This window comes from Pelophylax lessonae (assembly GCF_965119305.1).
Source record: "Pelophylax lessonae genome assembly, chromosome: 2".
Taxonomy (NCBI): domain Eukaryota; kingdom Metazoa; phylum Chordata; class Amphibia; order Anura; family Ranidae; genus Pelophylax; species Pelophylax lessonae.
Genome location: NC_138769.1, coordinates 326,290,201 through 326,307,194, shown reverse-complemented (window position 1 = coordinate 326,307,194; position 16,994 = coordinate 326,290,201). Strand labels below are relative to the sequence as shown.

Genomic DNA, 16,994 nt, shown 5'->3' with positions numbered 1-16,994 from the left:
GGTACAGGGCCAATGAGCACTATCCAGACACAGTCAGGGATCTTGCAGTCTTTTAGGACAGACAGAAAACTCCTCCTACAAGCTTTAACCAGTGCTGGGCTGGACACTGATTTAAATCACAAAACTGCTAATGAGAAAGGTATTTAGCAGTTTTATATTTACTAAAATAATTGCATTTTCATGTTCTGTGCACTGTGGGAGAGCAGATATAGTGAATGCAGGCTCCTATGTTTAGTAACACTTTAAAATGGGGGTCAGAAATGTTTCCCACAATAAAATGGAATTTCACCCTGCTAGGATGTTTTTGCCTTTAACTCACTCTTACCAGTGAATCCAGTGTTTTTCTGCTATCATCTGCTGCTGCAATCCCAGGGTCCACGTTGCCGTCGTCTTGCCTTTATATAATCAAGAGCTGGCTGCCTCTTTCCTTCTTGCAGTCAAGCTCCCTAAAGACATGCAGACAGCATGCCTCCCAACTTTTTGAGGTGGGAACAGGGGACACCTATTATCAAAAGTATGTAGGCATAGGACACAACGCTTGCCATGCCCCCTTTAAAAGAGAATTGTACATAAATATATATATATATATATTTTTACCACTTTTATTCCTTCATACTGGCTTTTAAAATTTAAAAATGAAACCATTTAGTAATTAGATGAGAGGTTTAGAACTGGGAAGCACTTTTTGAAAGATAAATAGTGCATTTTATATACAACTATATAGATCAGACCGAAAAGGACTTTGTTCCCAATCAGGGACAGTCTCTCGCAACAGGGGACAGCTGGAAGCTATGCAGGCAGGTCCACCCTTCTCCAGCCACTGTCTGTAAGCTGATGCATATCTGACATGGATATCTTCAGAGGCTGCTGCAGAGTATACTTCATTCTCTTTTAGGCTAGAGGCAAGCCAGAGCCAGAAATGAAAAAAACAAAAGTCCGCTTTTAGAATTGTGGAGGGTTGCAGAGATGCTACGTGCTTTTTTGGAGTGATGATCCACTTTAGGAATCAATTTACGAGCATTATAGAACCTATTTGCCATTGATCAATACTTTGCTGTATTCGTATAGTTTGATTTTGCATTTTGGACTAATAGTTAAAACTGGTAATGGCAAAGTTCAGATCTGCTGCAATTTCTGCACAATCACCACTCAGATGAGTCTCAAGTCCTGTGCAAAATATAAAGGGTATTTACATGCATGCCTACATGCTGCAGCTGACTTACCACTAAAAAAGCAAGAAGATAGGCTTCCTAATATTGTACATCAATAGGCCTGGTAATGGAGAGATGGCTGACACCTGAACATGAGTGATGTCAGGTAGGTGAGTGGGCCATGGGCACAGAAGGGCAGACCATGCTTTATCGACTTTCTAGTGAGCTGCAAGTTATAGCCAAGTGCAACAGCACTTCTGGGTGTCACTGAAAAGACATTGTGGGGTTAATTTACTAAAACTAGAGAGTGCAAAATCTGGTGCAGCTCTGCATGGTAGCCAATCTGTTTCTACCTTGAGCATGTTCAATTAGGCTGGTTATACATTATACACTTTTCTTATTCAATTCTCCTTAGATTTACCAAAACCATATAATATCAGGTCAAACCGAAACACTTTTAGTTTGTTTGCAATCAGGCAGGTCCTTGCATAATTAAAGGTAAATCTAAAGGAAATTGAATAAGAAAATTGTATAATGTATGGCCAGCCTTAAGCTTTGACAAGAAAACCTGCAAGCTGTTTGGTTTCTATACACAGCTGCACCAGATTTTGCACTGTCCAGTTTTAGTAAATCAACCCGTGTGTGTTTGCCTGGGCAGGAATGCCATAGGTTTCTGTATTTAAAGAAAGTTTTAAACTTTTTTTTTCTTGTATACAGCTGATTATTCGAGTAGTTTACACTATATAGATGTACTTGTAAACAGAATTTAGGCACTTGATTTTTGGTTTATAATCATCATTAAAGCCCAACTCCAGGAAGGAATGAAATTTAAATGTACACCAATTACCTTTATTCCTCAGCATTGATTCCAAATACCTGTTACTAAGCCATCCTGCAGTGTAATGAATCAAAGATGCAGTTTCCTCAGATTTGAGCAATGCTAAAATCTGGGGACCAGACCTTTTTTTTTTTTTTTCCCCCTGCTTTTTATCTTCTTGGGCACTGGACCCATCACAGCCAAATGTGAGTTCCTCTGCCTCTGGAGAGAAAACCAGGCCACTGGCAGTGTCCCCTCCACTAATAGGAAGGAGGTGTACATATCAAGCAGGCAGTGATGTGAACATCTGGAGAAGGACCCCAGGAAGTATACAGAATAGAGCAGGGGTGTGGAGAGCCATAGTTTGGACATAGCTGGAATATAGTAAAACCGACATTTGGATAGGTGTGTGTGTGTTTATTTTTTCTTTCTTCATACCAGTGGCTAGTTAGAGGAGAGTGGTAAGGAGGGGGTTTGCTAGTATCCTGGACATGAGCTTGATCTAATTCTCTTGCAACTTTGTCACCAGGTTGCTTCTAATATGTTAGTGTAATTAATATGATTTGTCAAAAAAACTTTTTTTTTTTTTAACTCCTTTCACAGTGTTGTTATTACATAGTGGTTTTGCTCTAATTTTGTTGTGCCTCTTATGTATACAGCATCCGTAACTCCAGCAACCAGCAGGTGAACAAGTTGATGCAAACTGAAGAGAGTTCTGGCGATGGGGGCGTTCACACCGCTGAAGATGGGGTGCATAGAGCATATGATAATGAAGAGGACAATGTCTGCTATAGCTACAGCTTTTTCCATTTTTGTCTTTTTCTTGCCTCACTGTACATCATGATGACACTCACAAACTGGTATCTGTAAGTGCAGTTTCCTGGCTTTTTGAATATTCTGTAGTTTAGGAAGCATACAGTGGAAGTGCATTAAAGCTGACTTTCCATGAAAGTGGAATGTCCTCTTTACTGACAGCGATACAAATACAAGTGGATTAAAAATGCCATTAAATAATGTTTTTACAAAAAAAAAAAACTTGCCTTGGTGTCTGCTACCTGAAGTGGGAGGGGGTGACTTCGCCCCCACACCACCTGTAAGCTAGGGCCAATGTAAGTATTTTTGACATTTTCTTTGTAAAAAAAACATTATTATTTAATTACTTTTTTGGCTTTTGGTATCTGTGGGCTGGAAGGTTGGCAATTTTCATGGAAGGTTTGCATTTAACTTCCACAATACATAGTTCCGCTCTGGATGTATATCAATAAACATTCTGAATGCCACATTCCTTATTTTTATTGAAACTGTAGTGAAGGTATCAATGTTAGCCACTGTAATAATGTGCACTTCATTCTTGCACATTATGGTGAACAAACTTTTCAGTTTGCCTTGCTACAGTGAGGACTGCAGTGCACAAACCCTTGCCACTCCACAACCGTCAGTGCAATCTTTGTGGAAGCTTACATATATATTTAATACATGCACTCTATACTGCAAATAACAGTAAATACATGTCCATTGTAGGTGTGGCACAAGCATATATTCTCATGATATTTTGATTTTTTTATATTATAATTTAAATTGTGCTTCCACTTTTTAAATGTGAAGGGTTGAGTCTTCTGTCCAAATATATGATCTCTCTCTACATCCTTGTACCCATTAAAGATGTTCTGCACCACAACATACTTAAATTTTGGACATTTTTGCACATTTCTATAGCTCTGACTTTTACCTCTGGGGGGGGGGGATTTAAAATGTTATTTTTATGATAGAAAATAAGTTCAAAGTAAAGCCATATTTATGCAAGAGACTTTCCTTATACCTGTCTTCTCAGGTATTGAGTTACCCCTTAAAGCTGGTTACCTTTTACTTAAACAATATTCCATTCTTCTGATATTGTTGGAGGCCATGAATATACTTTGAAGAGCCTGCGTAAATGGAAATATTATACCAGATTAATATCAGTGTTGACACAGTTGTAGATTAAGTGACATTTGTTAAACCTACAATGACCTAATACAGCTCAAAACAAACCAATGGTCAGCCAGCATCCAATGCTAAAATATTGTGTTTTTTGTTTTTTTCTATAGTCCATATTTGACAAAAAGAATAGCCTCTACAGTATTGTTGATTTATTTCAATTATCTCTCAACAGACCAGGATACTCTGATAATTCCATAACCAGCCCCATGTCTGCAGTGTGGGTGAAGATTTCCTCCAGCTGGGTTGGACTCCTCCTTTACTTGTGGACATTAGTTGCACCTCTGATTCTCCCTGACAGAGACTTCAACTAATCTGGCTATATAGCAAGTGCTTCACATCTACCTGTTTTTTTATGTTTTTGTCCTATGTAATACATTCTTCAAACTGTACCATTTCTTTTGTATCCATTTTACATTAAACTGCTGTCTAGGTGTGGTGGCACACAAACTTTTCTTTTTTTTTTTTTTTTTTTTAATCTGAACACCGGAAATGTATAATTTTTACATTCTTGCATTTGGCCAGCTTGGCTTGCTGTAAGTAAGCATATTTGATATCCGGAGGGTCACTGGGAATAATGAAAATCACTGTAGTAGTCTGCACTACATGCAATAATTATCTTTCTCTTCTGGGTTCTGTGCAAGCAACTTCCCCTCTGCACACTGACCACAGGGTTACTTGCTCCATACCTCCACCATTCATAGATCGCCTTGTTTTTTCAAATGAATACAAGGCACTCTCTGATTGAATGAGGGTAAAAGATGAGGCAGTGACATTACAATTTTCACCTTGTCCAATCTGAGAACAAATATCAGTTATGCCTACTTACACGAAGTCAAGCTGGCCCCCAATGTAAGTATGCAAAAACATGTAATTCCTGGAGTTCAGCTTTAAACCAGCAATTTTGCTGTGCAAGATTTTTATTTAATACTGCTGAGTTTAGGAAAAATATACCCTTAAATTATTAAAATTGTATGAACTGAAAATAATTTTATTCACTGTTTTATTTAATTCTTTAATCTGAGACTCCTCAGATAAAGTGTTAGGTTTAAAGGACCGATTTAAAGCATGAAAATCAGTTGCTGCCTTTTCCACTTCCCTACACACTGTTCTTAGCTATTGAGAATGCATATAAAAAATATCAGAGCCCATACTTGTTTACATAATTCTTTACTAGTGAACTCTGTTATTTGTGGGGAAAAACAAAGCTGAAACATTTGCCAATGTGCAACCACCCTAAAAGTAGAGAGTTGTACAGGATGTTGTTGGTTACACTCTTACAACTTAGAAGAGCTCCAGTCTCCTGTGTAAAAATTAAAAATCTGTAGCTGCTGAATTTTAATAAACAGCCACTCACCTGTCCCACAATCCAGCGCTGTCCTCACTCAGGCTAGTTCTTCACTAGCCTTTTGGTTTCCACCGCAGGCACCCGGCTGTGACATGTTGCGGCTTCAAAGCCAGGTGCCCACTGCGGATGTGCGAGCTGTGCATTGTGAATGGTCCTGCAGTCTTCTAGGACCTGTCGTATGTCCCAGAAGACTGGAGAGGGAGGGGGGGGGGGGCAGGAGAATTTCTGCTCTGATCTCCTAGGCAGTGGGAGCGGGTACTTGTCAAAATTGGGTGGAGTTCCACTTTAAGCATAACTCGCAGTTAGTATCTGAAAGGATAACCAATTGTGTTGCTCATAGTAACCACACAGCTTCTTCCTTTTAATGAAGATCACCTAATTGAGAGAATCTGGTTGTTTGGGGGAATAGACTGTTCCTTTAAAGACCCACTAATCTAACAACACTAGTATTTGTTGTAACAGAATTTTGTATGATTTGTACCTTGTCGTGAGTCGGTGATGTGTCTGCTAAACTTTCTCTTTATCCCCATGCAATTGCACTAAAATAACTAAAAACAAATCACCGTAAAAGCCTTACAGGATTACTTGAGTATTGCATATTTCTTTAGTGTCTGTTAATGTCATATTTGTTTTACTACCATAGGAAATCAAGTTTCTGCTTTTTGACTTCTTTTTTACAATATATTTTTATATTATTGTATATTTTTGATGTCTGTTACTCTATAAATAAATTGTTTTACTGCCACATTTGCCTCTACAACCAACTTTGATTTATCTACTTAATGTAGAATGTGTATTAGTAAATACAATTATCATGAGCTATGTGGAAGTATGGTGTGTAGTTTGCTTTGAAGTTTGTGATAGTGATGGCGAGTGTTAAAAAGACCTTCTTTCATAATAATAATAATAATAATAATAATAATAATAATATTATTAATCAGTTCTGTTGGAAGCAACAAAGTATTGTACCCTGTTAGCTAGAAATAAACCACAAATGTTTACAAGCACTGCAGATCCTTAGGAGCAGGCACCTTTCCCACATCTTATGCACAAATCAGATATAAATACTCAGCTTACCATTCTACAGCTACACCTCAAAAGTCTTCTTTATTAAATGTATATAATACTTGTACAAATTCTCTGTTTGGAGTGATCGTCGGTATTGAATAAACAAAGCAACCAGTTTAACGCATGAAAATTGCCACAATACACTAAGAAGAACTTCTGCAAACCAGACCAAAGCATTAAAAATGTCAAGGTAGACATTAAATTAAACTTCGTAACTGAGTAAAAAAAAAAATCTGCAAAAAAAAAAAAACATGTTTAATACAATGAACAATAGATAAACTTTACAACCGGGATCATGATATCTTAGAGTAATTGTAACTGATTTAGCAGCCTCAGGTGGTGATCCAAAACAATGTACATTAGTGTAATGGGGCATTAAATGAGAATTTGTCATTTTTGGGTGCAGTAGATTCAGTCTTAGAATGATGTGTGTCTATGTAAGGTTATGGCTTGTGTCACACCTTTTTTGCTTCCTCCTGACCTAATTTGCTACCTAGGGCAGTAGAGTTACCCCACTTCTCTGCAGGTTAATTATGTAACTTAACCGAATCAAAGTGACTGTTGGACCTCTGGTCTTTTCAAGTGATTACTAACAAAAACTTGAACTTGCTTTCACATCAGCATTGATCTGTTTAATATGCATGAGGAAAGGAGCCCAGAGCTATGAAAGCCTGCATTTTGTAGTATTTTTTTTTTGGTCATTAAATAAAAGGTTTTGTTTTTACAATAATCAAAAATGATTAAAAAACTATTTTTTTTTTTCTTTATATAACCTATTTTTTGATATACAAAATTGTGTGCCATCCACAAGTGAGACCTTGCTTTTTCTACATATGACCACTAGGAGGTGGCATAGTGCAAAAGAACAGCATTAAATTGCGGCCAGACTTAAAAATAAATAAAAAATGAGAATGGGTGGTGGGAATACCTCTCAAAGGTACTAAATAACCATTTTCTGACCTCAAAGTACTGACCTAGTGTGACTGCAAATTTCTGTTTATCTGTAACAACCTTGTTTTTTAGAATATGTCTCTTCAAAAAGCCCACAGTTGTTACTTTCTATACATTATTCATAACATGTTTAACCACACATATAGTTCCATACATTTGTTTTCTGTTATATGCAGGAATTGCATGCCTGAGAGATGTATTATTATTATTATTATTACAGGTACTTATATAGTGCTTCCAATTTACACAGAGCTTTACATATACAGTATATTGTACATTCACATCAGTCTCTGCCCTCAAGGAGCTTACAATCTAAGGTCCCTAACTCCCATTCATACACTAGGACCAATTTAGACAGGAGACAAATAACCTACCAGCATGTCTTTTGCGTGTGGGAGGAAACCCACACAAGTACAGAGAGAACGTGCAAACTCAAGGGGGTAGTGCCATGGGTGGGATTTTAACCAGCGACACTAGTGCTGCTACTTAATCACTATATGGACCCCAAATTGGACAAATATTCAAACATTTTTAAATGTTTAGGGATGTTCATAAATGTCTGTGGTAACAATTTATGATTTTCTACTGTATGGAGAAGAAATCAAATATTAGAACTAGTCATAAGCACAGGGTAAAAACTATTTTTTTGTGCCAATCCACAATTGGTCGTGGAGGTATGGAAGCAGTTGATATTTATGATATGCCACTTAAACCTGTAAATTTTAAAATTTTGTAAATTTGGATTTTGGTGGAGTTTTACATCCTCCCTTACTTCTGTGTAAAATTTGTGTCACAAATTTAAAAGCTGTATTTTCTTAACAGGTGTGGAAAATGTGGAAAATGTATTACCTGTTGGAGGTCAACTATATGCAAATGTTTTTGTGACCATTTGAAAGAAGTTATTAAAGTTTAATTTATAGCCATTTTTGTTGTAGGGAATGCCTAGAACCCCCTCGCCAGGATTTCATGCTAAGAAATAAATATTCCTTCTTTCTTTTCATAAAGATAAAAAGATATCAGAGGAAAAATCTTAAAGTGATGGAAATCTCTGTTTAGGTAGTTGTCATTGTAACAGGTGTCCACACTGGAAGATATATTGTTTCATTGACAACCATAGGATTTCCTATTACACTGTAACTTGGTAACAGTGGTCACAGAACAATGTGAAAGAGTTAGGCCTCATGTACACTGGACAGTATAAAAACGCCAGTAGCGCTAGCTGTAGAAAGCTGTAGCACTTTTACAGTAGTGTTTTTAAGCGTTTTTTAGCAAAATTATACTCCCACAAAAGCATATGGCTCAACAACGCTGATAAACGCCAAAAAGCCGCGTTTTTTCAGGGTTTTTAAAGCTTCTTTACAGTTAGAGCATTTTTACAGCTAAAAAACTCCTCTTCAAACCCACTAGTTCTGGGTTTTTTTCCCGTCAGAAAATAACCCTGCTAAAAAAACGCAGGCAACAGCCTATGTGTGCATGGACACACAGGATAACATGCTGGGGAGTTTACTGGCTTCAGAAAAAAACTCCAGAAGCCAAAAACAGCAGCTGTTAAAATGTCCAGTGTGCATGAGCCTTTAGGCCAGCCATAGATGGTTTGAATCTTGAACAATCAGCTGAGATTTGAACGCTGTGTGGGCAGGCTGAATGTACCAAGATGATCGATCGATCAATCAACTTGGGTTCAACCAGCCTGCTGGATTCACTTGCGATTATCGCTAGCAGCTGCTATAGCCGCTAGCGATAATCACTGGCTTCCATTGCCCGCCCCCACCCCCCTGCCAGGAACAGACAATTGCTTGGCAGGTGGGATTCCCCTGTCAGCACTGTCTGTGTTGATAGAGGAATTTTATGAACATAGTGGAGGAAAGAAATTCTCACCATCTATGGCCTGCCTTAATCTCCCAAAAAGGGACACCGAAAATTCTAAAACCGATCATAACCCTTCCCTACTTTTTTTTATTTTAAACTAAAAAAAAAAGTTGTCCCACTGGTCCAATACCCCCCTGCAATCAGCCATCTCAACTCAGTTTGTCTTCTGCCTAGTTAAGGAGTAGATAGGCTTCCCTGTGCTGGGGCTACAGACTCAGCCTTCTTCTATTTTATGATTTTTATTTTCTGCAAATGTCATTTTTCTTTGCATTACTAGCTGTTTATTTTGTCAGCGTTAGTTAGTTGGATCTTCGGATGAAGATGGCGTTTGCGGAGCTGGGAATCGGACTGATCGTCCTGATCCTCCAGAGGGGTCAGATGGAATCCCAGCCCGCCATCGAGCGTTTAGCAGGCTATGTGTTCGCCCTGGCCTCGCAAACGACCCATCACTGTCCTCAGGGATGCAGCCTGTGAGGTGGCTACCTCACCGGACACATCCACGGTTCGTCCGTGCGCTACTGGTGTCCTGCGTTTTTGGCTGACGGCACTCCCCTGCCATCTGAGGGTGGGTGGTTTCCCGTTTGATATGAGGCATCCCACGCCATTGGGTACAGGTAAGTACACTCTGTGTGGGGCCTCTGTCTGGGGCTGGCAGTCCTGTGTGTCTGTGGTGTCCCCTATGTCTGTGCGTTTTGGGCTCCCTGATCCCGGTCCCTGCGGGGGTTTTTTCTCTCACAGCCAGCGCTGTGTGGGGTTTTGGGGGTCCCTCTCCTGTGTCACTTTAGGGTGCTTGGAGGTACAGACACGTGCGGCGACCGCTGCGGGGTTAAAAACCGCCGGTCCGCCATTTTAGGTGTGGGCAGCATGTCTGGCTTCACTATGGGTGCTTATACAGCATAGTATGTAGTGTATTTTGGCGCCTTGCGGCGCCATCTTGTATGTGGCACACGATCGTTCCGAGCACATGTCGGCGGCCATTTTACCGAAGCCTCCCATTACTCTCTATAGGCAACCATTTTTCCTTAGCCTGCAGCCTCAGTTCAGTCTCTGGCGGTGACATCACTTCCTTCCTTCACTCAGGAGCGACCGACTGTGGTGGTAACACACTTGTGGGGCTCTGTTCTGCTGTCCTTCTTTTCCTCCTTTGTGCAATCTTCCTGGCTTTGTTTGTCCCTGCGGGGGGTCTGTGTTCCACAGTCATTGTAGCGGTGTGCTGCGGGGGTCTGCGGCGCGCTTAAAGCGCCAGTACCTTACAAAAAAAAAAAACTTTTTTACAATGGAATCCCAGGACAGCAAATTCCCTCCAGCTTTGGTGGGGGATTCAAGTTCCTCTGAATCCTCTGCCCTGACAAATTTGGCTGCTGTAGTGGCGACCTTGGTATCCAAAATGGATGTGCTGATGAATGAACGTGCTGCTAGAAAAAGGCCTAGGATTTCTTTTTCTTATGATTCTGAATGTGACATGGTTGCTGTAGGTAGCGTGCCCCTTTCAGGGTCTCGCTCTTCTCAGGACCCGCAAGAGTCTGAGGGGGCGGCGGAGGTTGCAGGGGTGGATGATTCCCCCCCCCCCGGGACGCCTGAGGAATGCGCAGCTATGGATGCGCTGATTCTTTCCGTAAAAGAAACACTACATTTAGAGGATGGGCCCAATCCTTCGGGCATTGTGTCCTCCTTTGGTACACACAGGACCTGCAAGACGGCGCAGGTTTTTCCTTGCCCCGCTGAGTTTCATCACACAGTGAATGAGCAATGGCGCAGTTTGAAACACACCTTCACGGTGCCTAAAAGGTTTCAACTTCTCTACCCTTTTGCATCTACTATGGTTTCGCGCTGGTGTGTGACTCCTCAAGTGGATCACACTGTAGCCAGATTGAACAAGGCTACTCTGGTTCCCACCGAAGATTCTCCGGTATTTAGGGATCCTACGGATAGGAGGCTGGAATCACTTGCCCACCATACTTACGTGGTGGCCGGTTCCATGCTGAAACCTATTTTTGCCTCGGTCATGGTGGCTCAGGCTGTTGCGGATTGGACCAAGGTGCTCAAACGCACCCTCGTGACTGATTCTGCCCCCCCCTGCTACCTTGGAGGTGGTGGATCAGATTTATCAAGGGGTCATGTATTTGTGCGATGCGGCCTTAAATGAAGCCCCATTAGCTGCGCGCCTGTCCAGTGTCGCGGTGTTAACCGTCGACTGATCTGGTTGAAAAGCTGGTCGGCTGACCAGAAATCCAGAAAAACGGTGGCTGACATTCCCTATGCGGGGTCTCGCCTTTTTGGGGATTCCCTGGATGACTTGATTAAAGGAGTCACTGGGGGCAAGAGCACTCTACTTCCCCAGAATCCTAAGGGTAAGTTTTTCCGCGGTAAGCGGGGCCTTTCCTTTAAACCAAATCAGGGGTCCTTTCGTGCCTTCAAGACACAGAACAAGGGGAAACCTTTCAAGGGCCAAAGTGGCCAGAGAAAGCCCTGGGCGGGCAAACCAAAATCCGGCCACGCCGGAGCGGCAGCTCAGTCCGCCTCTGCCTGAAGGGGCGCCCTCACCCATTTCAGGGGTGGGGGGACGTTTGCGCGGTTTCCTCCAACCTTGGCTGCTCCGAATTCCGGACAGGTGGGTTCAGGAAATCATTCGATCAGGGTACAAGATCGAATTCCTTTCACGACCGGCGGACAGATTCTTTCCCTCAAATCTTCATTTGACCCCAGGGCGGTTACAGGACTTGCATCAGGCGGTGCAGGATCTTCTCGCCCAGGGGGTAATCGTCCTGGTGCCTCATCGGGACAGATTTCGGGGGTTCTACTCGAATCTGTTCACTGTGCCCAGAAAGGAGGGCAAGGTGCGTCCCGATTCTGGACTTAAAAGCTCTGAAACGCTTTGTGCGCGTTCGGAAGTTCCGCATGGAATCGCTCTGCTCGGTGGTGGCCTCCCTGAGTCCAGGAGAATTTCTGGCCTCTATCGATCTAAAGGATGCGTATTTACACATCCCCATTTTCGAGGGCCATCAGAGGTACCTCCGATTCGCTATCGCGGAGGAACATTATCAGTTTGTGGCGTTACCTTTCGGTCTCGCTTCGGCTCCAAGGGTCTTTACCAAAGTGTTGGCGCCTGTTGCGGGCACAGGGCATTGCAGTCTTGGGTTATCTGAACGATCTCCTGTTAAGATCGAATGCCAGTCAGAGCCTATTGCGCGATCTGTCCACTACGGTCCAGACGCTCCAGGAGTTCGGTTGGACCATCAACGTTCAGAAGTCGACCTTGTCTCCTTCGGTTCGTCTCCCGTATTTGGGAATGGTTCTGGACTCTGCTCAAGCAAAGGTGTTCTTACCGGAGGACAAGCTCCGGACCCTGCAGTCCGAGGTCAGGTCCCTCAGGGACAACGAATCCTCGTCACTCAGGACCTGTATGCGGTCCCTGGGGTTGATGGTGTCGGCCTTCGAGGCAATAACATTTGCACAGTTTCACACGCGATCTCTCCAAGTGGAGATCCTGGCCAAGTGGCACAGACTACCTCAGTCCTTGGACCTGAGAGTGTCTGAGTCGCCAAACCAGAATGGATCTCTTGTGGTGGCTTCAGTCCCTGGCTGTGTCGGAAGGAAAATCCTTCCGGCCGTTACTGTGGACGGTGATTACCACAGATGCCAGCCTGTCGGGCTGGGGTGGCGTCCTGGGCAACCTGTCTGCCCAGGGCACTTGGTCAGAGGAGGAATCCTCCCTTCCGATTAAACATATTGGAGTTGAGAGCGATCAGGCTGTGCCTGCTTCATTGGTCGGATCGTCTTCAGGGCTGTCCTGTACGGGTGCAGACGGACAATGCCACTGCGGTGGCTTACATCAAACATCAAGGTGGCACCAGGAGTACCCGGGCGCCAAGGGGGCCCAGGAGGTGACCAGTATTCTGTCTTGGACCGAGACTCGTGTCCCGGCGATATCGGCAGTTCACATTCCGAGTGTAGAGAATTGGCAGGCCGATTATCTGAGCTGCCAGACCCTGGACCAGGGGGAATGGTCCCTGAACCCGGAGGTATTTCAAATGCTGTGTGCGAAGTGGGGATCCCCGGATGTGGATCTGTTCGCATCTCGGCTAAACCACAAGGTGGAAAGGTTCGTGGCAAGAACGCGCGATCCTCTGGCAGACGCCTCGGATGCGCTGGTGATGGCTCTTGGCATCAGTATCATCTGGTATATGCCTTTCCTCCGATTCAGTTGTCGTCCAGGTTCCTTTGCAGGTTGGCCTTGGAACAAACACTGGTGATTCTGGTGGCGCCGGACTGGCCACGCCGGTCCTGGTACACGGACATCGTTCACCTGGCTGTCGAGCCTCCATGGCGGCTGCCGATGCGAGAAGATCTCCTGTCTCAGGGACCGATCTTCCATCCTGCTTTACAGTCACTGGCTTTAACGGCATGGCTGTTGAAAGCCAGGTCCTGAGAGACAGGGGTCTCTCCTCAGAGGTCATTCCTACTTTAATCAAGGCTAGAAAAGCCTTGTCTGGTAAGATCTATTACCGTACATGGAAAGCTTATTTTGCCTGGTGTGAGCCCAGGGGTTTCTCTCCTCGTTCATACTCGGTGGCGAGAGTGTTGGCTTTCCTCCAGTCTGGTGTGGACCAGTGCCTCGCGTTGGCCACGATTAAGGGCCAGGTATCTGCACTGGCTGTTCTTTTCCAGCGCCCTGTGGCGTCTCATTCCTTGATTCGCACCTTTATTCAAGGTGTGCGTCACTTAGCCCCTCCTCGAAGGGAGCCCTTACCTCCATGGGACTTGAACTTGGTTCTGTCCGTGTTACAACGTTCCCCGTTTGAAAACATCAGGGAAATTTCGTTACCTCTGCTGTCTAAAAAGGTTGCCTTTCTGGTAGCGATCACATCGGCTCGCAGAGTGTCGGAGTTGGTGGCGTTGTCTTGTCGCTCCCCTTACCTGGTGGTTCATAGGGATAAGGTGGTCTTGCGACCTAACCCGTCCTTTCTTCCAAAGGTGGTTTTGGATTTTCACCTCAATGAGGACATTGTTTTACCTTCGCTCTGTGCGAATCCTAAGGAGATTGCCTTGCATTCTTTGGATGTTGTCAGGGCGATCAGGGTTTACCTGTCGTCGACTGAATCCTTTTCGAAAATCGGATTCTCTCTTTGTCCTTCCTGAGGGACCTCGGAAGGGTATAGCTGCATCTGCGGCGACCATTGCAAAATGTATCAGACAGACAATTGTTCAGGCCTATTCATTGAAGGAACGGGTTCCACCCTTCCCTGTCAAGGCGCACTCTACCAGATCGGTGAGTGCGTCCTGGGCTTTCCGGCATCAGGCCTCGGTGGCCCAGGTGTGCAAGGCTGCGACTTGGTCGTCAGTGCACACCTTTTCAAAATTCTACAAAATTAATGTTCTAGCATCAGCTGATGCCTCCTTTGGCCGCAAGGTTCTCTGTGCGGCAGTACCATAAGGGACCCTGATTTTGTGTGGGTCCCTGGCTGCTGGGGTTGTTTATCCCCTTGGTTATTTGCTTTCCTGGGTTGTTGCTCCTGTTGAGCTTTTTTGTTGCCCAGAAGGTTCCCTTGCTGTTCTTGTAAGGTTCCTTTCTCTGTGGGTTCTGCGTTGCCTTTTCTGACGGTAGCGTTGCCCACCCCTCATGTCTACACTGCTTTGGGACATCCCCATTGGTGAAGACTGTATGAGTGGGCGGCGACTGTCGGAGGACGTAAGAGAAAACTGAATTTTTGTAAAATCTTACCGTAAAATTCCTTTCTCTGAGTCCTCCGACAGTCGCCGCTCCCGCCCCTCTTTTGGGGTTCTTATACACTTAACTGCTTGCTACCAAACTGAGTTGGGATGGCTAATTGCAGGGGGGTATTGGACCAGTGGGACAGCCCCCATGGGTGTGTCTATGTAAATGCTTTTGTTTTAACAAGTCTTATGCCTAGCTACTCCTGTGGAGAGGAAGTCAATACCCCATTGGTGAAGACTGTATGAGTGGGCGGTGACTGTCGGACTCAGAGAAAGGAATTTTACGGTAAGATTTTACAAAAATTCATTTTTTTCATTCTTTTAGGCCAAGTTGTATTCTGCTACATATTTTTGGTAAAAAAAAATCCCAATAAGCGTATTTTGATTGGTTTGCACAAAAGTTATTGCGTCTACAAACTAGGGGAAAGATTTATGTAATTTTTATTTTTTTGCTAGTAATGTCTGTGATCTGCGATTTTTAGCGGGACTGCGACATTGCGGCGGACAGATTGGACCCCTAACTGACATTTATGGGGGGACCAGTGACGTTACTACAGTAATCAGTGCTAAAAATATGCATTGTTACTGTAATAATGACACTGGCAGGGAAGGGGTTAACCTAGGGGTGATCAAAGGGTTAAGTGTGAGCCTAGGGGAGTGTTTACTAACTGTATGGAGGATGTGCTTGTGAAATGACCACAGAGACCTATGATCCTATATAGAAGGATCACAAGCGCTCTGTGGTCATTTCAGAGAGCATCCCCGCTGCTTAGTGGGGGCTGTTGCAAAAATGAATTGTAGAACTATTTTGTCGATGTTGGAAAACCTTGGCTAAATGCTTTAAGGTGGTTGTAAACTCTTCCATATACCCAGTGAAGTGACTGCAGCCTTCTCTTCTCTTAGTGTCAGGAAAACTTGTCCGAATTGATTCATACTGAAAGCAGGGAAATAAAGCAGCTAAAACGTAGTGCTCTCAATTGATACAAGCACACACTATAGAGGAATATGCCTTGTTCATATTTCATTTCTGATAGTGACAACCACCTTAACCACTTCTTGACCACAGTATAGACATCCTCCCAGAACCCCACAACCTGCGTGCCTCCTGTAGCACACATTGGGCACGTTCTGTGACCAATGTATCCTTCGGATACAGGTATTCACAGATCGGGTTAAAGGGCCAATCACAGCAGCCCTTTACAAAGTGATCAGCTGTGTCCAATCACAGCTAATCACATGTAAACAGTCCTTTCCTCCCACACTGTATCTGTGGGAGGAAAGAAGAGCTGTTAACCAGCAAGCCTGTCAGTACATTGTTGGTACTGATCATCAGTGCCCTGATAAACAGTGCCCATCAGTGAAGACTCATCGTGCTTTTTTTTTTTTTGTTTAGCAAAGAAATAACCCAGTGGTGATTAAATACAACTTAAACAAAGCTCTATCTGTCTTAAAAAAATTATGAAAAATGTCATATAGGTACAGTGTTACATGACCGTGTGACAGCACTGAAAGATAAAAATTGGACTGGGCAGGAACAGGGTGCGCACTATTGAAGTGTTTAATGTGGTTCTAAAGGCTGAGGGTCTTTTCTCCTAATGCAGGGATCCTCAAACTATGGCCCTCCAGCTGTTGTGGAACCACACTTCCCATGAGGCATTGTAAAACTCTGACATTCACAGACATGACTAGGCATGATGGGAATTGTAGTTCCTGAACAACTGGAGGGCCAAAGTTTGAAGACCCCTGTCCTAATACATTCTATGCATAAAAGGTAAAAAAAAAAACTTCTGTGTGACATGTCCGCTGAGACCCGCAGCTATCCGATCTGATCCGCAAAATCCAGGCAGATGGTGGTCCTATTTTCCATTCGTCTGGCGGATCAGATCGGATGAAAATGGAAAGGCGGTCTGTTTTCACCTGATCTCCCCATAGAGGAGAGCAGGACTGTGTTTGTCTCTGCTCTGCACAGTGAGCTGAGACAGACCTGTCATCCAGCTGAGCAAGTGGATCCCAAAAAATGGAGGCGCCTGTGTGAAAGGGGCTTATAGAAAAAAAAGAAACAAATGTAGCCACTACATCTAAAGTCTGGTAAACTGCA

General features: G+C 43.6%; 1 protein-coding gene across 1 annotated transcript in view; it reads left to right on the top strand.

Annotated features, from left to right (window-relative positions):
- SERINC2 (serine incorporator 2) overlaps positions 1-4,345 on the top strand; it is a 70,876-nt gene extending 66,531 nt beyond the window's left edge. Inside the window, exons 9-10 of the mRNA XM_082247804.1 lie at positions 2,628-2,834; positions 4,121-4,345. Coding sequence (XP_082103930.1) covers positions 2,628-2,834; positions 4,121-4,259 — 346 coding nt within the window. The 3' untranslated portion in view covers positions 4,260-4,345. The remainder of the gene's footprint in view (positions 1-2,627; positions 2,835-4,120) is intronic.
- Positions 4,346-16,994: the final 12,649 nt, after the last annotated feature.